The 24,350-nt window shown below is 39.7% G+C and overlaps 1 protein-coding gene across 1 annotated transcript in view; it reads right to left on the reverse strand.

Annotated features, from left to right (window-relative positions):
* IL1RAPL1 (interleukin 1 receptor accessory protein like 1) overlaps positions 1-24,350 on the reverse strand; it is a 1,432,909-nt gene that overhangs the window by 44,685 nt on the left and 1,363,874 nt on the right. The window contains exons 7-8 of the mRNA XM_047716257.1: positions 16,596-16,728; positions 14,370-14,515 (exon numbers count right to left, since the gene is read on the reverse strand). Of these exons, the coding sequence (XP_047572213.1) occupies positions 14,370-14,515; positions 16,596-16,728 (279 nt within the window). The remainder of the gene's footprint in view (positions 1-14,369; positions 14,516-16,595; positions 16,729-24,350) is intronic.

A 24,350-nucleotide genomic window follows, 5' to 3' on the forward strand; every position in this document is an offset into this window, starting at 1 on the left:
ATATGTAACATTGTCATATCAAGGTGGTTCTGAGAAGAAAGGGAGTGGTGTGTTGGTGGGTGATGGTTGTGAAAATGTTATCCCTATTGTGATCTCTGGTCACATATGTGAGATTGTGCTATGTGTGTATGCTAGATGATACTGTGGGCTTCTTGCGAATACCCTAACGGAATTATTATTTTTTAAGCTGGCTGTTTGTGTGTCCTGTAAACATTTTCTAACACAAAGATCTGCATTCTAGTGCATTCCCCCTGCTCTGATCATAGGTTTACTTGTGATTTATAACTTCTGTTAGAAGCTAGAGACAGATGCCTGTTAAAATGAATCGAACTTTTGAACACGTAGGTACTGTTTACCCAGGTTGCATTACTGAGTTTTGTCTCTGTTTTGCAGTCCCTATCATTGACCAATCATACGTGGAGGTTCAATTCCTCTACTATGTCTGGACTTCCTTACTCTACATAATTGAGATTGAGCTGAATACAAGTGTTCAAAACGGGAAATTAGTGGTATTAATGCCCATCACATATCTTGTTCCTCCTTGGTAATTGTTATTTGCATAGACTGAACACTGTATATAGCCTATTTGCACAGGCTGAAATACATATATATATATCCATATACATGTTGTTGAGACACATTCCTAAGTGGATTTCCTTTTTTAAAGAAGGGCTATATAAGAATTCTGTCCAACAGTGACGGCCCTCCTGATTTAAGAGGTTAATTATTTAATACTCAAAGAGAGTGCCCTCTCAGACATCTCTCTGAGTAGCAAATGTGTTCTATAAAGCACAATTTCATTGAATACGTGAGGCAAGTAACCTCATTAAGAGTAGAGTGTGAGGGCAATGCACTAATGTTCAAATAGGTTCAAAGGTTTTGACCATGTAAGAAGAATGAGGCAATTAGTTGGATTTAATCCCACTGACTGGCTATATTCCATTTTCATTTCTCTCTCATGGAAACAGTGAACTCAAGAGAGCTAGTTGCTGTTCACCTATTAAAAGCTACCAAGTTTATTAGAGGATCTATTGTCTAGGCACAGACCTCGGTATGCCAATTGCAGTCCACAGACCAGCAGCATCAATATCAATAAGGCACTTGTTTGAAATTCAAACCTTGAGTTCACCCTGGACTAATGAATTCCAGTCATTTTTTAACAAACTCCCTAGGTGATTTGTTTGCACTGTAAAGCCTGCAATTGTCAGCAAGCCTTTTTGCTCAACTGTAGACCCCAAAAGTTAAAGCCTAAAATAGACAAGACTGCTTGAGTCAGGCTTTAACTGATGCCCATTGTCCTTATTTCTTTTTTTTCCGAAGAGATTTGTTTATTTATTTGAGAGAGAGAGAGAGAGAGAGAGAGCGAGCACATGTGTGCCCTGTGCATACCGTGGGTATGTGTAGGGGATGGGCAGAGGGAAAGAGAGAATCCTAAGCAGACTCCCTGCTGAGCAGGGAGGCCAGTGCAGAGCTGGGTCTCATAATCCTGAGATCATGACCTGAGCAGAAATCAAGAGTCAGACGCTCAACTGACTTAGCCACCTAGGCGCCCCAGCCTGTTGTTCTTATTATCACACTTTCCAGAGGCAATGATGAAGGTATTTTCCAATGATTGGAACATTGCAACCACCAGACCAGAAAAGCCCTGAGAGCAACAGAATTCAGGGAAGACCACAAACAAGAAGTCCTCTCCCCTGCCCATGATCATGGGGTGAACACATACGGAACCCCACCTATGATCATGTACTATCTGCCTGCTTTCTTGTGTGCACCCCCACCCCCAAATTCTCCCTATAAAACTCTAGGTGTCCGTCTTGCTGGTGGATAAGTCATTTGTTCAGGCTTAAGCCTGCCACCTCCCCCAACTGCCAGTACCTGAAATAAATTTCTCCCTTTCTTTTTTCCTAACCCTTATCTCTTGAGTTACTTGCCATGAGTTTATCCTAGTTTGTTCCACAACAGTGTTGGCAAACTCAGCCGGGATCTATGCTTTCAATTGGTCCGGCCCCCTTGGGATTCCCCAGGATGGAGCAGTTGGCCTGGGCACTGTCCCAGGGCTCACACATTAATTTCCTGAGTCAGTGGCTATGATAGATCAATTAGTAACACAGTAACAACAAAAAATGATTATGAAGCCCTGTCTACAGACTTCTAGTTGACTCTCCAAGAGTGGAAACAGAAGGAACCTAATTTTTGTGAATTGCAATGATGTAAGAAACACCCAACTGTTAGCTAGGATGCAATAGGAAGTCACTCAAATAAGAGAGCTGAAAGCTATTAGCCCAAGGGAGGAAAGGGGACAAAAGCAGGGAAGAAGTATGTTTTGTTTTGCAAGGAGACACCCAACTAGATGTTTCACCTGATAATGCCTTGCCAGGTGTGTGATGGCCCCTTATGTGAGCCAGTCTGAGCCAGACTCGAGCTGGGGATGTTTGCAGAAGCCCCTCTAAGTGGACCTGAAGTTAACTGTAGCTCATGATAATACTAAGATCTCCCTTTACGGGCAGTTTTTGGACATTTTTTGAACTTCAAACATACACTATATGCGCTATCATGTTGACATGCTAGGTATGTACAATTGAACCAAAAAGTGCCTATGGAAGCCTCCTGCCCCTATCCCCTAATACACCAAATAAAAGCTTTCTGTACTAAATCCTCCAGGAGACAGTGCTTTGAGAGCTATCACCCTGTCTCTTGTAACAAGTAATAAAAAGTTGTTTGCATTAGACATTTCCTTGGGTTTGCTCAATTTGATGCACCCCAAGTAGCAAAACCCTTAAGTTCGGTAACACAAACACATTGGTTTTAATCTTGGATTTTTAAATCTTGGTTTTTAAGATAAAAACACCTGTCTTTCAGTAACTGGTGGCAATTTTGCCCCCTGGGGACATTTGGCAATATTTGGAAACACTTTTGGTTGTCAGAACTAGGGAAGGTACTACTGGCAACTAATAGGTCGAGGCTGGGAATGCTAAGCATTCTACAATGCAGATGACAGCCCCCTACAACAAAGAATTGATGAAGGGTAGTTGGAAGGCAGGGACAAGGGTCCCCTGCCCTAAGAGGAAACCATCCTTAAAAGGATTTTACAACACCTAGGAAGGAGCCCTCCGCCCTCTCCCATGTGATAAAAGAGGAGACAAGAACCCGATTAGATGACAGGCACAAGGAGGGTTAATTAGATTAAAACAGCTGCTAACAAGCCCATAAAATCCCCTAGGTTTAGAAACTCTGGTTGCAGCCCTCTTGGGTCCCCTTTCTCCTGGGGAGCTTTGTACTATCACTTTGCTGTTGTCCAATAAACCTTGCTTTGCTGCCCGCCACTCTGGTCTACCTCTTCATTTTTCAAAGCGGCCTAAGAACCATTGGCACCAATGAAGGAAAAAAAAATCCTGTAACAGAATTACCCAGTTCAAAATGTCAATAGTGGTGAGATTAAGAAACCCTGCTCCAGACAAAGTTTCTGGAGACAAAGAATACATTTAATCATCCCATTCATCACATTTACAAAGTGAGTTATGTATGTTGAGCAATATAACACAGAAGTACAAACTAAAGATCTTTATCAAGAATTTAACATTTGCGGGGCGCCTGGGTGGCTCAGTGGGTTAAGCCGCTGCCTTCGGCTCAGGTCATGATCTCAGGGTCCTGGGATCGAGTCCCGCATCGGGCTCTCTGCTCAGCAGGGAGCCTGCTTCCCTCTCTCTCTCTCTCTCTCTCTCTGCCTGCCTCTCCGTCTACTTGTGAGCTCTCTCTGTCAAATAAATAAATAAAATCTTTAAAAAAAAATTTAACATTTGGGGCACCTGGGTGGCTCAGTGGGTTAAGACTCTGCCTTGGGCTCAGGTCATGATCTCAGGGTCCTGGGATCGAGCCCCACATCAGGCTCTCTGCTCTCTGCTTCCCCCCTCTCTGTCTCTGCCTGCCTCTCTGCTTGTGATCTCCTTCTGTCAAATAAATGAAATCTTCAAAAAAAAAGAATTTAACATTTAATTGGAAAACAAGTGAAAAATTCATTAAGACAAATGAAGGACTTTCATTGACTATGTCCACATATACTTAAATACTAAGAGCTTTGGCCCACATGATTAGTTCAACATGGTCCCCATACTGGCTTTGTCCAGGATCATCTCATTGATATTTATCAATTAAGAAATAAGCTAATCATCCCCAAACAGTTATCCTTTTCTTTCCTAACAAAGACGCTGCTTGGATAATTTAGTTCACACTGAAGCAAACTGAATGACCAAAGTGACTAAAAGGCAAAACTATGCTGATCAGGAAAACCTGGGATCAAGAGACCTTTGAAAAAACATTCCAGGGCTAAGGCAAAGAGAAGTTGAATTTAACCTCACTTTCATCATATACTTTACATCTAAGGAAATAGCTCAAGAGGTTGGTTTTCATGCCTGTAATTTTGGTGGCAGTCAAACAACCTTATTGAAATGTCCATATCAAGAAACTCAAAGGTACAAAATTACTAGTGTCGGACAATTTGTGCTCCTGTGGTAATAGCCACTATGAGTAATTTTTGTTTTGGTGTTAGTTATCAAGAAAAACAAAGGAAAGAATTGAGGCCAGCTATTTAGAAGTCTTTCACAGCCGAGGAGCAGAGAGGCAAGAAAAATGTTACAGGCTAGGAAAAATTTTGACTGCAAAATGTCAGATCTTATCCAAGGAGAGAATTTGTTAAACTTGATGACTCTGATTTGGAGATGCTATGGCAACAAAATTAAAATTCCTTAATATTTGGGCATTGCACAGGTAATAAGAGGACCAGAACATACACCCCCAAACATGCTTTTTTTGGGCATATGGATTATTTTAAGCTTATTATGATTATTATTATTTTTTTTTAAAATGTATTTATTTTTAAATATTTTAAAAAGATTTTATTTATTTATTCAAGAGAGAAAGAAAGCATGAAAACATGAGCAAGGAGGGGAGGGAGAAGCAGGGTCCCTATGAACAGGACCCTGGGATCAAGACCTGAGCTGAAGGCAGATGCTTAACCAACTGAGCCACCCAGGCACCCCAGAGGCTATTATTATTTTTTTAATTTTTTAAAAGATTTTATTTATTTATTTGTCAGAGAGAGAGAGGGCAAGAGCACAAGCAGGGAGAGTGGCAGGCAGAGGGAGAAACAGGCTCCCCATTCATCAAGGAGCCTGATGCAGGACTCATCCTAGGACCCTAGGATCATGATCTGAGCAGAAGGCAGATGCTTAACTGACTGAGACACCCAGGCACCCCAAGAGTCTGGCTATTTTTAAGAATCTGCAGACACAGGGATAATTTTGAAAACCAAGAAGTTACCCTTTTGTGAAAGATATTTACATTTATAAGGGAGATCTCCATTTGTAAGGGTGTCTCCCTTTCTTAACCTGGAAGAGCCCAGGACTCTAAGTCTCTGAAAACTCTTATCAATGGAGAAAGCAACAACTTGTGTTGTAACAACCACACATTGATTACTGTGTTTCTCCTGGAAATCTCCCATAACTGGCTCTCCCACCCCAGTGTCTTCTTTTGTCTATAGCTGGAGATGGTAATTAGGGTGGTAGCTTAGGCCATTTCAGGCAGTTACATCAATTTTTTGGGTTATACCCTTGAATACAGGAGGTATACAAGTTATTAAACTTGTTGGGTTTTTTTCTGTTAATCCGGTTTGTTATTACAGGGAAGTCTCAGCCAAGAACCTAGAAGGGTAAAGGGAACATTTTTTTCCTCCCCAGAGCAAATAACTCAACAAAGGTGGCACTTTAGTGAATGCCTGGTCAGTTTTTAATGAGTCATTGTCTTTCTAGAGAGATGCTACCACATAGAGAGGTAGGAGGTTTTGCTATCTGGGCAGTTTGACTTTTCCATATTTTGAAGTCAGTGATCAAAGATGTCAGATATTGGGGCACCTGGGTGGCTCAGTGGGTTAAGCCACTGCCTTTGGCTCGGGTCATGATGTCAGGGTCCTGGGATCAAGTCCCACATCAGGTTCTCTGCTCTGCGGGGAGCCTGCTTCCCCCTGCCTCTCTGCCTACTTATGATCTCTCTCTCTTTCTGTCAAATAAATAAATAAAATCTTTTAAAAAATTAAAAAAAAAGATGTCAGATATCGAGCCCTAGAGAGGCTTAAACAGTTCTGTGATCTTATATCTCTCTGTAAATAAATACACTAAATACTAAGGATAGGGGCATATACTCAAAAAATGATTCATTACAAAAAGGGATAAGGAGTCCACTAGGTCTAATTCATCTGGCTTTTTTTTTTTTTTTAAAGATTTCTTTTTAGTTTATATATTCAACAGAGAGAGAAACAGCGAGAGAGGGAACACCAGCAGGGGGAGTGGGAGAGGGAGAAGCAGGCTTGTGCTGAGCAGGGAGCCAGCTGCAGGGCTCGATCCCAGGACTCTGGGATCATGACCTAAGCCAAAGGCAGAAGCTTAATGACTGAGCCACCCAGGCACCCCTCATCCAGCTTTAAAATAATGCATCCTAAATGATGTACACGTTAATTACATTACTAAAGATATTCTGGGTACTAGGGAGTTTATTGAGTAAGTCTAATTTCTATTGATTACATTTTCTGGAAGGAGAAAGTGTGTGTATGTGCAAGAAATAAAATGGGTTTGAGAGGGAAAAGAGAAAACCTAGATGTTTATCATTATTCACTAGTGCTGGTCTCTGAGATAGATACTTTGCTAGTTCCCAAACTACTTCATGATGAAAGGATTGCCATATTATTGTAATCAATATATCTAAACATAACCATTCAGAACAGGATTGTTAACGAATATTCCCTTAATGTGACAGTTTCAAAGCTAAGCATTCCCTAGAAGCACAATTGTATATTAGGAATGCTTAATATCAATGCAATTTAAAAAGTAGATGGTGGCATTTCAAATTATAATGGTTTTTATTTCCTGTTCATTTAATTTTATGAGTGCCAGACACATAGTAGGTTCTTAATGATTATCATTAAATGCATGAATAAATGAATAAAGTCTCCTTTAGGACAGCATATTCAAAGTAAAGTAAATCTATTGTAAGGTAAAATATGGAATCAATAGCACTGGAGCTAAAGCTGGCCATTTTAATACAAGATAAATTAGACTTAAAAATGAGATTTGCAGGGGTGCCTGGGTGGCTCAGTGGGTTAAGCCTCTGCCTTTGGCTCAGGTCATGATCCCAGAGTCCTGGGATCAAGCCCCGCATCGGGCTCTCTGCTCAGTGGGGAGCCTGCTTCCCCCTCCCTCTCTGCCTGCCTCTCTGCCTACTTGTGATCTCTGTCAAATAAATAAATAAATAAATAAATAAATAAATAAATAAATAAATCTTTAGAAAAATGAGATTTGCAGGATTTTTTTTTTAATTTTAAGATTTTATTTATTTATTTGACAGAGAGAGAGAGAGAGTGTGAGAGAGAGGGAACACAAGCAGGGGCAGTGGGAGAGGAAGAAGCAGGCTTCCCGCTGAGCAGGGAGTCCAATGCAGGGCTCAATCCCAGGACCCCGGAATCATGACCCCAGCCGAAGGCAGACGCCCAATGGTCTGAGCTGCCCAGGCATCCCCAGATTTGCAGGAGTTTTTAATAGAACACATTATTATTGCATCCTAAATTACTCAGAATATCATGTAGTTGGAGCAGAGAAATATAATGGCTGCTAAGATTTACTGGGTGATAAATATGTGTCAGACAAGGCGATACATATTGACACTAATTTAGTTTATTTAATCTTCATAGCTATTCTATATGGTAGGTCCTATTATTATTCCCATTTTATAGAAGAGATTTGAGGGTCATAGAGATGAGGTGATTTGCTCAAGAGAGTGGGACAGGTCACTTGGTTCCTGGACCTGTTTTGGAAAATATAAGCAGGACTATGGTTGGTATTAGTTATAATTGTTAACTTAGCTCCACATTCTGTTTTGCTCCATACTCAATTAAGTTTTATGCACCTCTTTTTTTTAAAGATTTTATTTATTTATTTGACAGACAGAGATCACAAGTAGGCAGAGAGGCAGGCAGAGAGACAGGGGGAAGCAGGCTCCCTGCTGAACAGAGAGCCTGATGCAGGGCTTGATCCCAGCACCCTGGGATCATGACCTGAGTTGAAGGCAGAGGCTTTAACCCACTGAGACACCCAGGCGCCCCTTTTATGTACCTCTTAACCTCATACATGATCAATCATTCATTTTGCCTTTTTTTATCCTATTCTTTGATTGTGGAAACCTAATGTGGAATGGATGGCAATATTTATTTTGAGGTATCTGATCATAGCAGGTCCCAAATAGTGCCTCACTGTCTGGAAGAATGCTGTCCCTTGGTTCAACAGGGCAAGGCAGCTTTGGGAATGATCCTGGCCTTCTTGATAGGCTCTCCTTCTGGTAATAAAGTTTTCTTCACGTCAAAATCAGTGTCTCAGACATTCACTTACTGCACATTGGGTGCACAAACTACTTTAAATTTGGTAACAATAACACAGTCAGTACACAGAGAGTTGGGTTTTGAATACACAGCATTGCTACAGAGTCCACACCCTTAACCATTAAGCTGCTTTGGTCCATATAGTAAACATGTGCACACTGGGAGGCCATCAAGAGTGAGAGTCTGGACAAATACACAGTGAGGAAGAAATTTAGGATTGCCTGATGGGTGTGAGAGTGGCTGGCCTGAGGCTAGAGCACATTGCTGCTGGGTATTGATCTGAAGACGGGGAAAACATAAAAAATGGAGGGAACAGGAAAGGTCAGGATTTTGGAGGGAAACTGAAGGTGAAAGTCAGTGTTGGATACATGCCAAGTCAGGCAGCAGCAATGAGAAACCTAAGCAAAAGCATCAGGGTAAAAGATTCAGAGACGGAAACATGAAATTCAATGACATATGGGCAACAGTGGGAATGAGAAATAACATAGAAGTGAATGTGCTACCTCTGTGCTTTCGTTCTTTTCCAAGCAAGTTTCTCAGGTCAGGGACTAGAGTGAGGACTGTAAGCCCCATGACCGTTGCCGGTTCATTTTTTTATCTCCCGTTCACCACATAATCTAGTTCTCTGTAGAGTATGTGAAATATATCTATGTTGCATATCTGACATGATCTTAACAATCCAAGTACGTTCCCTGGCTGCAGAAATCAACAATTTTGAATATATATATATATTTTTTTGACAGACAGAGATCACAAGTAGGCAGAGAGGCAGGCAGGGGTGGGGGGGTGGGAAGCAGGCTCCCTGCTGAGCAGAGAGCCTGATGTAGGGCTTGATCCCAGGACCCTGCGTTCATGACCTGGGCCGAAGGCAGAGGCTTTAACCCACTGAGCCACCCAGGGGCCCCAATTTTCAATATTTTCATAGAAACTATTTCTTTTTTCTTTTTTTAAGAGACTTTATGTTTTTTAAGGTTAGGTTTGTTTGTTTTTTAAGATAAAAGCCTGGGGGGAAAAAAAGATAAAACCCTGGTCCAGAATCCAGCCTAGTTCAATCCTAGCTGAGTCATTGTAGTATCCTCACAGCATTAAGGAAGACTCATTTAATACACGTGAGTGATAGCTCAAAGAATCCATAAGGGTAGCAGGTTTCACCATCCCAAAATATGCCACTTGGGCATGAGGATTATTTTGCGTTAAGGGCAATCAAGACACAGCTGACTCAAGAAAAACTTTTAGGTCTCCCTTAACTACCTAAATGAATTTAGATAGGGGGCCTGGCCCAGAAAGAAATCTATTACTTGAGATAACTTTGCATCTGAAAGTCCTGACTATATGATAGAGCAAACCACTAATTACCCAACATGGGTTCTTCCTATTGCCTTGTGAATGACCTGCCTCTCCTTTGAAGCCCCAGGCCCCTGTGCCATTCCTCAGCTCAGGACAGCTTTTAAGCCTCAACTGCCTGACTTGTCTTTGGATCTCATATCTCTGGGACTCCTGTATGTATGAAATTAAATTTTGTTTTTCTCCTGTAAATCTGTCTTATGTCAATTTAATTATTAGACCAGCCACAGAACCTAGAAAGGAAGAAAGAAAAGGTTTTCTACCCTGACACACACACCCATTAGAAGGCTCAGACATCATTTTTATTACATCAATGATACTGAGCAAAAGGTTAACGGTAGAGGAAAAAATGCTTAAGAAACTTGCACAAAGGTGTGTCCTGGCAAGTTTACTTGTCAGAAGACCTGATGATTCTGGTTTGCAAGGTCTGTATGCATCAAATACTTTAACATAGGTCTTTTGGGAGGTTTTAAAAATGAAAGACTTTGAAGGCCTGTAAGATAAGTTAAGGGATTTATGAATAAATGGCAGGAAATTATGATTAATAGTGACATCTTCTAGTTCCTTCTCTGAGCTTTAGTCTTCTGAGTGACAGAACAATTCATCTGATAATTACATAATTGCTACCATGACAATAATGTGACAAAGACCACAACTATAAGCCTACCATGTGTTGTGTCTTGACCTTCTGAACCTCACAGGGCTGGGGAGCTTGCTGTTATGCCACCTGTTAACCAAAGTCCTTTCTTTTTCCCTAAGATGATTGGGATAGACCATTTCCCATGATTATAAGCATCTCAAGGGCAGGAGATTGCATGCCTTGCTGCTTTTGTGAGTTGATGACTCACTCATTTCCCAAGGCTCTCTTTGAAGGAAGGCACACATTAACTTTATTTTTATTATTTTTTTAAGATTTTATTTATTTATTTATTTGAGAGACAGCATGCCTGAGAGGGAAGAGGATCAGAGGGAGAAGCAGACTCCCCACTGAGCAGAGAACTTGACACGGGTCTCAGTGACCTGAGCTGAAAGCAGGTGCTTAACTGACTGAGCCATTCAGGGGCCCGACACACACTAAGTTTAAAAGGGACTTCTGTGGGGTGCCTGGGTGGCTCAGTGGGTTAAGCTGCTGCCTTCGGCTCAGGTCATGATCTCGGAGTCCTGGGATCGAGCCCCGCATCGGGCTCTCTGCTCTCTTGGGGAGCCTGCTTCCTCCTCTCTCTCTGCCTGCCTCTCTGCCTGCTTGTGATCTCTCTGTCAAAAAAAAAAAAAAAAAAAAAAAGGGGGACTTCTGGAGTACATGACCTTGAAGAACACTTTTTGGCTTCTTAATGCTTTTATTTTACTAAAAACAAAATGCTCTCTCAGTATAAATACATATTTGAAAACCGTTGTGGATTTTAGTGTTAAAGACTGCTCCAACACTGGCCACAGTTTTCTTCTTCATGTTTAGGGAATCCGACAGTATTGGGAAAGTTTTTCAAATAATTTCCTTGATTCTTCAATCATCTATTTTTGTAGTCTGAAAGCTTTTGTAGCTGTGGGCAACTTAACCTTGGGCCACACATGCTAAAAATAGCCTGGGGGTGTTGACCCTTCCTGGCTGTGTGCCTATCTGTAAGAACAGAGCGCATTAACAGTTTATCCTCCTCAGAAACAATTCATTTTCCTTCTTTCCTCTTTATGATGGTGTAGGGGCCAAGGGCAGGCCACCCCAAGACAGACCACTCTGGCATGACGATTATTATAAGCTGAAGGCAACTGAGACCCTAAGGGCTCAAGAGAAACTTTTACCCTTTCCTTAACTACATAGAAGACTCGAAATTGAGGGTCTTTTCCAGAATAAGGGTTATTAGCAGAAATAAGTTTTATCTGAGTGATCCATCTGTATGGCAGGGTAAACATCTAATTACCAAACATCTGTTCTTCTTATCATTTTGTGAATTACATTCCTTTCCTCTGAAGTCCCAGAGCCCTACCCCCTTCTTAGTTCAGGATAACATATATGCTTCATTTTGCCCGTCTTTGGAATTTCCATGTCTGTGAGGATTTCCCATACGGAGACTATTAAATTTGATTTTCTCGTGTTAATCTGTCTCATGTCAATTTGATTCTTAATTCAGCTAGAAGGACCCTTAAGAAGACAGGAATTCTTGCTCCCTGACAAGCAATACTTTACTGTTACTCCTACTGAATCCTAAAAAGAAATGCGTTGTCCAAGTGAACAGATTTTTATATGTGTCCTATATCTTCTCTCCACTCTTTCTCTTCTTGAGAAATAATTCGGACTCTTTAATTAGAGCATATTCAAGAGAGTGACCAAGATGGTGGAAGTACTGTATCATCAGAAAGGAAGAAGAAATAAAAGAAACTAAGCAAGTTGAATCTAGGAAGTAAAGGCTTGGAAGGATCATGGCAAAAGTCAACAAACTTTTGATGGGCTGTTTTGGGGAACAGAGATTAAAAGTGTAGAACTGGGGTCAAGGGGTGGGCAGACAGTGAAATAGGGATGCTTTCTAATAGGTTTTTTCAGAGATAGAACTGGCTTCCTTGAGAGGGAATATGATCCAGTATAAAGTGACTGATCACTTAGCAATATGTTATGGAATGGTTCAATTACACAACATTTAAGTTGTTTCCAACCCTGGCAAGCTGTTTCTGTCCTTTCATATGTATCATATTTCTATTCTCAACTCCTTCATTGACTATATATGTTAAGCTACAGAAAGAAACAATCATTGCTACCTGTCCTTACTTTTCCCCTCTACTCACATCTCCCAAAGGTAGACTCTTTTAATATTGCAGTCTCCTGACAACAGAGGTGTCTGTTTTAATAGCTTTCAGTAGCATTGTTCAAAGAGAATCTATTGCCCAATAAAGTTGGAGGGGGGCAGTCTTCAATGCTCTCTTTCTTTTTCAACCTCAAAGCATCTAGGATTAAACTTGTGCTTTGAAATTAAAATCATTATAAATCTGCTGAGTAAGAGAACGCCAAGTATACTTGTTTCCAAAGCTGGAAACTTTTCACTTAGCATAATGTAGGAAAAAAACTACTTTTCTTTTGTATCGCACATGAAAAATTTCTACAATGAAGGCACAGCTCCAAGTTCACAACTGTTTTGTAAAAAAAAACAAAACAAAACAAAACACAAAAAACAAGCCCAAACTGGAGTCATTTGCCTCCCCTCCCCAATAGCAAACCAAGACTTAATTACAGTTTTGACCTATCTCAGGAGTGTGACCTTTTAAAAGTCAATCTGAGGGCGCCTGGGTGGCTCAGTGGGTTAAGCCCCTGCCTTCGGCTCAGGTCATGATCTCAGGGTCCTGGGATCGAGTCCCGCATCGGGCTCTCTGCTCAGCAGGGAGCCTGCTTCCCTCTCTCTCTCTCTCTCTCTGCCTGCCTGTCTACTTGTGATTTCTCTCTGTCAAATAAATAAATAAAATCTTTAAAAAAAAATAAATAAAAGTCAATCTGAAATTTCCCCTATCAGCACCAGTGACTTCATCTGCATGATAAAAAAACAACACCAGTAACAACAAAAACCCCTACGTGTCCCTGTACTCAGCCCCCAAAGAAAGTGTCCAGGCTTGAACCAATCCTTTCTTTCTTAAGAAATAAGAAATTTATTTATTAATAAATTTAATAATTTATTTTATTATTATATAAATTTATATAATAAATAATTATAATTATAATTAATTATACATTAATAAATTTTGCACCACTCTCCTTCCTATAAAAACCGTCCATTTTGAGCTACTGCTCAGAGCTGCCTTATTCACGAGTCATTTAATAAAGCCAATTAGATCTACAAATTTACTCAGTCGAATTTTGTTTCTTAATAGTCTCCAATCTGAACAAATTCAATATATATTTATACATATTTTAACCCTGCGCCTACTGTGTTGGGGTTGCTGTGGAATCAGATTTTAGCGCAGCAGATATGGTACTCAACCAAAATCTATCTTCCTTGAATTATCATTAATGAATAATAACTGAGTGTTAGTTTTTAAATGACTAATCCATTAATTACTGTTAATCTTGGGAAGATACTACACATGCTAAAGTTATCCAAGCCAGAAAAAACTGTCAAGAAGTACTGCAATGGGGGATCCCTCAGACATAATTCTTAACACTACAGGAAGAACCTTCAAATAAAGAACACAATCTTTGACTTAAAGTTTCCCATTATTTTTGATTGGTTTGTTAATTTCCAACAGTAATAAATAGCATTTAACTTCCTATCTCCTGCGTACAAGTTCTGTGCCAAGCTCTTCACATTTCTTGTCTTCTTTCATCCTTAGAACACACTAAAGAGTTGCCCCCATTGTTTCCCCATTGGCTAGTATCAGGAAACTGAAGCTTAGGGATGTGATATGCCAACCCCAAGATTTTGGGTAGAGCCCAACAAGGGATCCATATTTGATTCTCTAGCCTGAGCTAGTCACACATCCACTGTGTTATCCATTGCGATGGCCCTAATGCTATTGTGCTTATTTTGTGTAGGGTAAACTGATGTGGAAAAGCACAATATTTTTTTAGTTCCCAATTCTTTCCCTCACATTACAGGTTCAGGACTACTCAAGCTTAGAAGATGACACTCACCCCGTTTGTGAAGGAGAACGCTGGCGTGCCGACGTCCATTTCCATTTTCAACGTAACAGGAGTAATTTCCCAAGTCACCTTCTTCTACAGAGTCCACAATTAATGAGATGGAAACTTCCTGTTCCCCGAGATGCTCCTTGAGAATTCTAAAATATAAAGCAAAACGAAACAAAAAACCCCACACAAACATACACAGACGTGAAAGACAAAAAAAAAAATTAGATGAATCTGAATCTGAGGTGAAAATACCTACAGCATCTGTGCTTTAAATTTGGCTACGGTTGATGCTATCATAATTAAATTATATTGTGCGCTTTTCTTCTTCATTTCTAATGAGGAAGCTTGTTTTTGGAGATGCTAATGAAGTTGCAGTTAATTATATCTCTTGGCAGGACAATCACACTGTCATAATAAAGAGGTGAGAAAGACCTTGAAGAAAAGTTTACAAACTGCTTTCCTTTTAAGAAATATGATATAGTAAAGGTGACAGAAGAAATTCTAATGTCTTAGGCTGGGAGACTAATTATATAGGTCAGTTTGGTTTAGTTTTGTTTTGTTTTTAAAGAAAAATAGAAGATTTCGGAGCTGTTTTGACATTTCACTTGAAAGCTCTAGCCTGGCTTTTTTCTTCTTTTTAAACAATACAAATCAATTGCCTATTTTAAAAGAATCATGAAATTATAAGCCCATAGACTAAATATTCTGAGGAGGTGCTTAATTCTAACATTAAAATGAGTGGTAAACACTAACTTCACTGTCAAAGGTTTTCATAATCTTTTAGAGTGAATGGAAAACCTCCAAGTGAGGCTCCTTTTCCCTGCGTGGAAGGTTTCCACCTCCACCCTCTCATCTGTTTGGTAACTCATATTGCACCATACTTCCTAATATAGAATTACAGAAATACACCTTTCTAGACCCTTTCTTCAGCACCCACAAAAAGAGGGGAAAAGTTAGGAAGTTTATTGTTCTCTTTTAACTTTAACATCTTAAAGTATATGGTTAAAGGATAATAGCGAACTTATAAATGTGAAAAATGGTACAGCAACGTTTTAGCACATATTGGAGAATTGTCCATCTAGGTATTTCCGAACCCAACTGGAGTGCAATATTCTTGTGTATTTGTTGCCAGGAAGAAGATCCCAATAGAAATAACCTTATATGACAGTTTTATATGTTTTTTATTTGCTATTGCAAAACTTTTTCACTCACACATTTAGGAAGAGGAACCTTAGCTTAAATGCTCATATATACCCAGAAGATGTGAGCTTCGGATCGGTGAATATTTACACACGATCAGCATTTTGATTCAGTTATAACTTAATTATTATTCATAATGCTTGCTTACTTATACTATGATTAAAGATGAGTATCTATGTCCAAGCATAAGTTTAGTTATAACTGAATACCTCAATACTTAAAAGTAAATGAATAAATAAGTTTTTTAAAAGAGGTTTAAACATTACACCCTCAAAATAGATGGTATTTTTTTAAAAGATTTTATTTATTTATTTGTCAGATAGCACAAGCAGAGGGAGAAGCAGGCTCCCCACTGAGCAGGGACCCCCGACATGGGACTTGATCCCAGGACCCTGGGATCATGACCTGAGCCGAAGGCAGAGGCTCAACCAACTGAGCCATCCAGGCATCCCAATAGATGGTATTTTTTAATGGTTATTCTTTATCATTTATCATTCTTTATCATTCCCACTATATTAATATTTAGACTTTAAAGTAGGTCTAAAAAAGACAATGAAAACATTTTGTGTATCCTTTATCATTCTTATCAAGTGCTTTATGGTCTACTTGATGGCTCAAATATGTAAAAACACATAAAAGGAAATGAAAGAGACTGTGTTTGGTTGAGTCCTTGTTAATATTTCTTCTTGACAATTTTCTAAAAAAGAGCTCATAAACAAAAGGCACAATATCACATTTTCCACATTTGATGGCATTTTGGTCTGTCTCATATTCCATTTATTTCTTAGGGAAAAACTCTTTTCTATTTCCCTTAAGTTCTTTGCAAATGGCATTCATGTTTTGCAATTCTACAGTCAGTCTCCACAGTGTTTTGCCTCTTGGTGATTCAATGTTGAGATATTTTTATTATAATAGTAAACCCTCCCAAACAAGGAAAACCCCTTTATTTTCCTTTAGCTCACTTTCTGTTCACTAACAGAGCAAATGTTAACTTTGACTGTACTAGTTAAAAGAAAAAATTATTTTTACCTAATGTCACTTTCCCAAACTCGATTTTCATCCAGATCTTCAATAAACTTCTCTCCTTTCATCCAGTAAATTAAAGGACTGACATCTCCACTGTACCCAAAGAAAGCTCTGCAGGTTAGATTAGCTGAGTCGCCTGCAGAGAGAAGTGATGGAAATGTGTTATAAAACTATTTGTACACTCTTCTTTTAGGCAAACTGGCAGGTAACATTTTAATCACCTCATTGATTTAATGAAACATTTACCTAAAATGTTTTTTCAGCTCTTTTTAATCTTTGTCAAATTTACAGAATATGTGCTTTTGACAGCTTGTTTAATGAAAATGGGAGTTACTTGTATGATTTTGAAGAAAACTGGTCAGCTGTTTTAGAGAAGGTTCTTCCAGTTATGCTTGCCTCATGTTTTTACGTGATTAGATTTAAGTTATGAATTATTGGGAATGATACCACAGAGGTGATGTGCCCTTCTCAATGTATGGTATCAGAAGGTACAGAATGTTAGTAATGACAAGATTTCATAGGGCAGTTAGAAGGTGTTTCTCATTTTCAACATTTTGAGGAACCTCCATGCTGTTTTCCAGAGTGTTTGCACCAGCTTGCATTCCCACCAACAGTGTAGGAGGGTTCCCCTTTCTCCGCATCCTCGCCAGCATCTGTCATTTCCTGACTTGTTCATTTTAGCCATTCTGACTGGTGTGAGGTGATATCTCATTGTGGTTTTGATTTGTATTTCCCTGATGCCGAGTGATATGGAGCACTTTTTCATGTGTCTGTTGGCCATCTGGATGTCTTCTTTGCAGAAATGTCTGTTCATGTCCTCTGCCCATTTCTTGATTGGATTATTTGTCCTTGGGTGTTGAGTTTGCTACCCTATGACCCAGCAATTGCACTGCTGGGTATTTACCCTAAAGATACAAACGTAGTGATCCGAAGGGGCACGTGCACCCGAATGTTTATAGCAGCAATGTCTACAATAGCCAAACTATGGAAAGAACCTAGATGTCCATCAACAGACGAATGGATAAAGAAGATGTGGTATATATACACAATGGAATACTATGCAGCCATCAAAGGAAATGAAATCTTGCCATTTGCGACGACGTGGATGGAACTAGAGGGTATCATGCTTAGCGAAGTAAGTTAATCAGAGAAAGACAACTATCATATGATCTCCTTGATATGAGGGAGAGGAGATGCAACATGGGGGGTTAAGGGGGTAGGAGAAGAGTAAATGAAACAAGATGGGATTGGGAGGGAGACAAACCATAAGTGACTCTTAATCTCACAAAACAAACTGAGGGTTGATGAGGGGAGGGGGGTTGGGAGAGGGGGGGTGGGGTTATGGATATTGGGGAGGGTATGTGCTATGGTGAGTGCTGTGAAGTGTGTAAACCTGGTGATTCGCAGACCTGTACCCCTGGGGATAAAAATATATGTTTATAAAAAATAAAATAAAAAAAAAGAAGGTGTTTCTCAGTCCTTAATGCAGGAAATGGAAAGGAAACAGAATCTTTGGATGTGAAAGAGAAGGAACTGTAAATCCAGGAGCACCTAAAAATTTTATTAAAACGTTTTTGCTATATATGGAGTAATGTTCTAATTAAGGAAACCAACATATGCTCAGGTAGAAATGTACATTTTAAAAAACAAACGAAGAACTCATGAGAGTAAATACTTGGGATTTTTATTAGATGTAAAATCAATGATGCTACTGTGGAGATTAGTTTCTTTTAACAAGCTACTCAGGAGAAACCACTGTAATGATGAAGACAGATTGGTTGATTACTTAATAAGGTATGTGGAAGTTCCTGACTAAAAGGCAGAAGTGAATTTAATACCTGCGAAAGTAAGGTCTATTTCTGGACAGATTAGACCATTTTGCAAATACTTGGTTCCCCCAAGCCTTGGCTGGCATTAGAGAACTGAAATATTCCTGTACATAGAAGTTTTAAGATCCTGGTGCCTCCAAGTGGAGTCAGAAAATGGACAACAAGATGGGAAGCCATAAGGGGACTACTCCAGCTTGGACTGGGACAAAGAAACTCTTCAGGTATGTAGAGTGCCAAGAGTGAGTTGCCCCCCAAGATGGGCCACTTTGGCATACTGATTATTTTAAATAAAAATGACTTAAGAGACAGCCCATACAAGAAGGACATTCAGATCTTCCTCTGTGTTGGTGAAAGCACAAAATGAATCTCCCAAGTGAAAGGTCCCCTCCCTGTACCAGAAAGTAAAGGAGACACCCTTAATGCCAGAGACAGAGTTTAGAGCTGTAAGAACAACCCTCGTTAACTTTTTACCAATGTTCAACTGCAGCCCAAATCTGTTTAGAATTCCTTACTAACTGAAGTTTTCAGAGTTAAGTTTTCTTTGTTCAGTCAATTTCTCACAGATTTATTGGATCTTTGTCTAAAAAGTATAAAAGCTACCTGCCTTGGTCATTTCTTTAGGAATCGATTTCATTATTGGGTCTCCATGAGCACATAATAAAACTGGGTATTTTTTCTCCTGTAAATCTGTCTCATACCAATTCCTAGTCCAGCAGGAAGACTTTGAGTGGTAGAGGAAGAATTTTTCCTTCCTCTTAGGTACTATAAGAGTGGATGAAAACTGAGCCCCAGTGACACCTTCGTTTGCATCTGAAGCAAGCAGATTTTCTCAATTTCATAGATTCTTGAGAAGATTCTAAAGGACACTGACAACTAAATGACCTTAAAGTGCAAAGAAGGAGAGTCCTAAAGACTGGAAACCTCAGAGCTAAGTTACGAGTTAATAGAGGACATCTCCTGAAATTGTGCTTAAGAGTGATTGCATGAGTATACCTACTTGCAAATGACATATCTGATAAAAAGTTATATCCAAAATATATAAAGAACTTACGATACTTAATACCTCCCCAAAATAATCCAATAAAAAATGGACAGTAGAGATGAACAGCCATTTCTCCAAAGAAGACATGTAGATGGCCAACAGACACATGAAAAGATGCTCACCATCACTGATCGTCAGGGAAATAGAAATCATGACTACAATGAAATATCACCTCACACTTGTCAGAATGGCTAAAATCTACAACACAAGAAACAAGAGGCATGGATGTGGAGAAAGGGGAATGCTCTTGTATTGCTGGTGGGAACGCAAACTGATATAGCCACTCTGGAAAACAGTATGGAGGTTCCTCAGAAAGTTAAAAATAGAAATTGCACCACTAGGTATTTACCCAAAGAATACGAAATACTAACTCAAAGGGATATATGCACCCCAGTGTTTTCATTGACTGACGAATGGATAAAGAACATGCAGCATATATAAAAAAAAACAGAATATTACTCAGCTTTAAAGAATGACAGCTTGTCATTTGCAATCGCATGGACGGAGTTAGAGTTTATGTTAAGCAAAATAAGTCAGTGAGAGAAATACAAATACCATATGATTTCACTCATACATGGAATTTAAGAAAGGAAACAAACAATCATAGGGGGAAAAAAAGAGAGAGGCAAACCAAGAAACGGACTCTTAACTCTAGAGAACAAACTGCTGGTTACCAGAAGGGAGGTGGATGAGAGGATGGGTGAAACAGGTGATGTGGACTAAGGAGGGCACTTGTGGTGAGCACCGGGTGATGTCTGGAGGAGCTGAATCACTATATTATGCACCTGAAACTAATATTACACTGTAAGTTAACTAACTGGAATTCAAATAAAAACTTAAAAAAATAAATTCTATTCTCCAAGTTCTACAATAAGAACATTTTTATTGGATAAAATTAATATCATTATCTTAACTATGTCCATTGTATAAGAACGATTTGTAAATAAATTCTTGCTTATCTAATATTTCTAAGATGACGTGATAGAGCTTTCTCCTTTTATCTCTGTTTATGTCTGCATATTCTCCAAGTAAGTGACACCTCATGGATTTTGAAACTATATGCAATAGTCATCATTAGTGACAAGAAAATCCAGAAAACATCTACAAGCTTTTAAGAGGCAAAATGGAGCTTCAAGTAGGTTACAAAATAGATAATTGAAGGTCAATCTTATTGACTGGAAATGAACTGTGGGTTTCTATGGGAAATGTCAATCCAATGTTACAAAACAATTTAAAATCTAATATTCTTTGCTTCTGCCTTTTTATAAGAGGGCCAGCTTTTATGCAGCTGAACTACCTGTTACAGAGTCAAGATAGTCATGTATTCAACAGTAAATCTTAAAATACTACCTGGTGTGATGATTAACATCACATGTCAACAGAATCAACATATATTACAGAGTTTTCAATTTGTATATATATCAATAATTTACATAATCTGTCTTTCAAGAGATCAAGTTTTAGGTTTTTTTTTACATTTTTAAAAATTTTTAAAATTTATTTGTTTGACAGAAAGAGATCACAAGTAGATGGAGAGGCAGGCAGAGAGAGAAGAGGAAGCAGACTCCCCACTAAGCAGAGAGCCCGTTGTGGGACTAGATCCTAGGACCCTGAGATCATGACCTGAGCCAAAAGGCAGAGGCTTAACCCACTGAGCCACCCAGGTGCCCCAAGTTTTAGTTTTTAGATAGGAGTTAGTGACTGGAACTCATACATAGATATCTCCAGAAATTGCCTAATTTCCCATTACAGTTTTACTAAATATGGAGGTTTATAAATAATGACCATGCCATTAGCAACTCAGCTTGATATTAGTTAGCAGAGAGGTGAACTGAATCTCTCAGTGAGATAAGAATTTGTCTTTCCTGTCATTTTCCCACCTTCCCAGATCAAGTGATTTTTTCCATACCTAATTCTTCATGTCTCTCATTTGCAAGCTTTGGGCTGCCGCACCTAGGAAATGGCTACTGCACCCATCCTGAGGAATGATTTGCTTTCTCAGTCATCTTTGCTCACCTGATCTTTCACTACCTACCTTGCCTGGAGCTCCAGTACTGGAGGTATCTGCAGTGTTATAGGGACACCTAGAGGAAATCTAAACAGACTTGGCCTGGGCTTGCTGTGGGTCAAATAGTGGAATTCATGGAAGGAATAAAAGAGGGTAGAAGGAAAAAACAGAAAAGCACTCCAGGCTGAGAGAAAATAGCATGAATGAAAGAATGCCAAGGAACTTTGGAGGAAATAAATAACTTCGGAAGGGCTGAAGCTCAAGTGTATGTGGGGATGGGGATTGGATTAGGGAGAGAATAGAGCACTGACTAGACCAGAGCAGTGGCAGCCCTATCCCTCCATGGAGGCATGTTGAAGAGTTGGGCCTTCCATTTAAAGGCAAGGGGTAAGTTGGGGAAAGGTTTCAAGTAGGAGACTGACATAATCACATCTGAATTCTAAGGAAATCACTCTTACCATATTTGCGAAACTGGGATTGGATCAAGTTATGTCCAAGTTTTCGCATCTGAGAGACCACCAAGGAGCCAACACCAATGCAATCACACGAGGGTTTATTTGATAAGCTTAAGCTTGGGCCCAAGTATACCCAACACAGCGGAGTAGGGACTTGGACCCCGAGGCTAGTTAAGGCAGGGGTTTTTATGGGTCATTACAAGAGGCTTGTGGGGGTGGGGAGGAGAAGTTTCAGACTTTTCTGCAGTAAGCTGATTAGCTGTTGCCCCGTTGTTGCAGGGTGGGGTACTTTCTTGGAACTAAAGCAGGGTGGGGGTCCCTGGAACTAAAGTAAAGTAGGGGAAAGTTCAACCCTTGGGCCTGAGATGGCTGCCAAAGCTAAGATGGCTGTACTTGTGCTAATGCTAAACTCGAGGTGGGATGGCCTTAATTTTCTCGGCCTCCACAGATCAGAGGGAAGAAAGAAGGATTTAGAATGTTACAATACTTCAGGATCACATAAGGAACAGTCATTGCAAAGCTTGGATTATTTCCACATAATTTCTTAAAAGGTGATAGCAGTGACTATAGATCACTATGCTCTTTATCAATATGATAGGAAACCTTCCAAAGTGGAGATTAAATAGAAAGCCTGATAAGGTGGAAAAACATACTTTTTATTTTTTTAATTTACATGCATCAGTATGTGTGTAGGGGGAAGACAGAGAGAGAGACAGAGAGAGAGAGGTAGACTGGGGCGTTGCCAGCTGCTTCTCAATGCAATCAGGACAGAAAGTCAACTTGAGCAGAGCTCTGTTCTGTGAATAGATTTTTGAGTGTGGTTTCTCTCAATTATACCTACTTCTGTGGCTGCACAAAAGGAAACCACACTCCTTCTTAAGCACAGCTATGCTCACAGGAAAGGACAGTAGAAGCCAGTGAAGTCAGTCCTGAGAGAAGTGCCAGGTAAAGTCCGGCTCACACCTGAGCCTACCCAAGTGCCTAAGTGTTGGGGAGGAAAGCTGTGTCCACTCAGTAAGTACCGGTCTTTTTAGAAGTGATGGCTAAGGTGCCTGGGTGGCTCAGTGGGTTGAGCCCTGCCTTTGGCTCAGGTCAGGATCTCAGGGTCCTGGGATCGAGCCAGGGAGCCTGCTTCCCTCTCTCTGCCTGCCTCTCTGCCTACTTGTGATTTCTCTGTCAAATAAATAAAATCTTAAAAAAAAAAAAAAAAGAAATGATGGCTCATCACATGAGTGTCAAGGAACTGTGACTTTGGACCCCAAGTGTGTATTATCTATGTTTGAAAGTAGCAATAAAGGACTATCATCCCTTCCTGTCAGGTAGAATAAGAACTGAGAGGTGATGGAAATTCCTGGAGCAAGGAGGGACATGGGGAGAGATGATGTACTTCCACCAAATAAGGGCAGATGGAAATTAATAAGGGCAGATAGGAAAATAGAATGGGGAGATTTTATTTAGGGTATTAGGCAGTTGGGAAATAGGAATTAAGAAATTCAAAATGACACCACTGTGTTTATACCTTAGGTTGAGGAAGCAGGACATGCCAGTTATTTACAAGTTTTTAGCATCTGAGTTCTAGGAGCAGTCCATCAATGATTCATTTCAGATTCTCATGCTTTTTAACATTATATTCTTTGCTTTAAATTCTTCTCATTTCCATTTCTTCCAAAAGTATGACTTGGCTTTTCTAGAAATAGTCATTCTGTTTTTTCTCCTCCCATAGCCCTTAGGACATATCTGTATTTTATGATAATATATTCCTTCCAATATCTGGTTTGTTTGCATGCCTAACCCATTAACTAGAGTATTTATTCCCCAGAGGCAGAAATTATATGTGTATTTACCTTTGTATATTACTAGGACCCATTACAGTGTCTTGAATGTGTTAGGAACTCAATAAATACTTTGAAATTAATAACCTGCTTAATATCTCTTGCACTCGCATTTTCCCTTGGTTCCTTTCTTTCAAAGCTTCATTAATTAAAGGTTACATGTCTCCAGCCTATCTCAACAGGCCTAGTCTGTCTTGTAAACTAGCCTCCAACATTGCAAATGCAGAGCCTCCTCATTCAGATGTTATTTCACTTGCGGGCTGGAGCTGCTTCATACCAGCTTGTAGGAATCAATTACTACAGTTTTCAGAAATTCTGTAAGCAGGTTGTTAAAAATCAAATGATGGAAACTTACAATGAGCTACACTGTATTTCTTTTTTTAAGATTTTATTTATTTGAGAGAGAGAGAGAGAGGGCGTGAGCAGGGGGAGGATCAGAGGGAGAAGCAAACTGCAGGCTGAGCAGGGATCTGACTTGGCTCCATCCCAGGACACTGGGATCATGACCTGAGCTGAAGGCAGATGCTTAACTGACTGTGCCACCCAGGTGCCCCTTAATTATTCTGAATTAAAAACAAAGGTATTAGACATT

This window comes from Lutra lutra, chromosome X (assembly GCF_902655055.1).
Source record: "Lutra lutra chromosome X, mLutLut1.2, whole genome shotgun sequence".
NCBI classification, from domain to species: domain Eukaryota; kingdom Metazoa; phylum Chordata; class Mammalia; order Carnivora; family Mustelidae; genus Lutra; species Lutra lutra.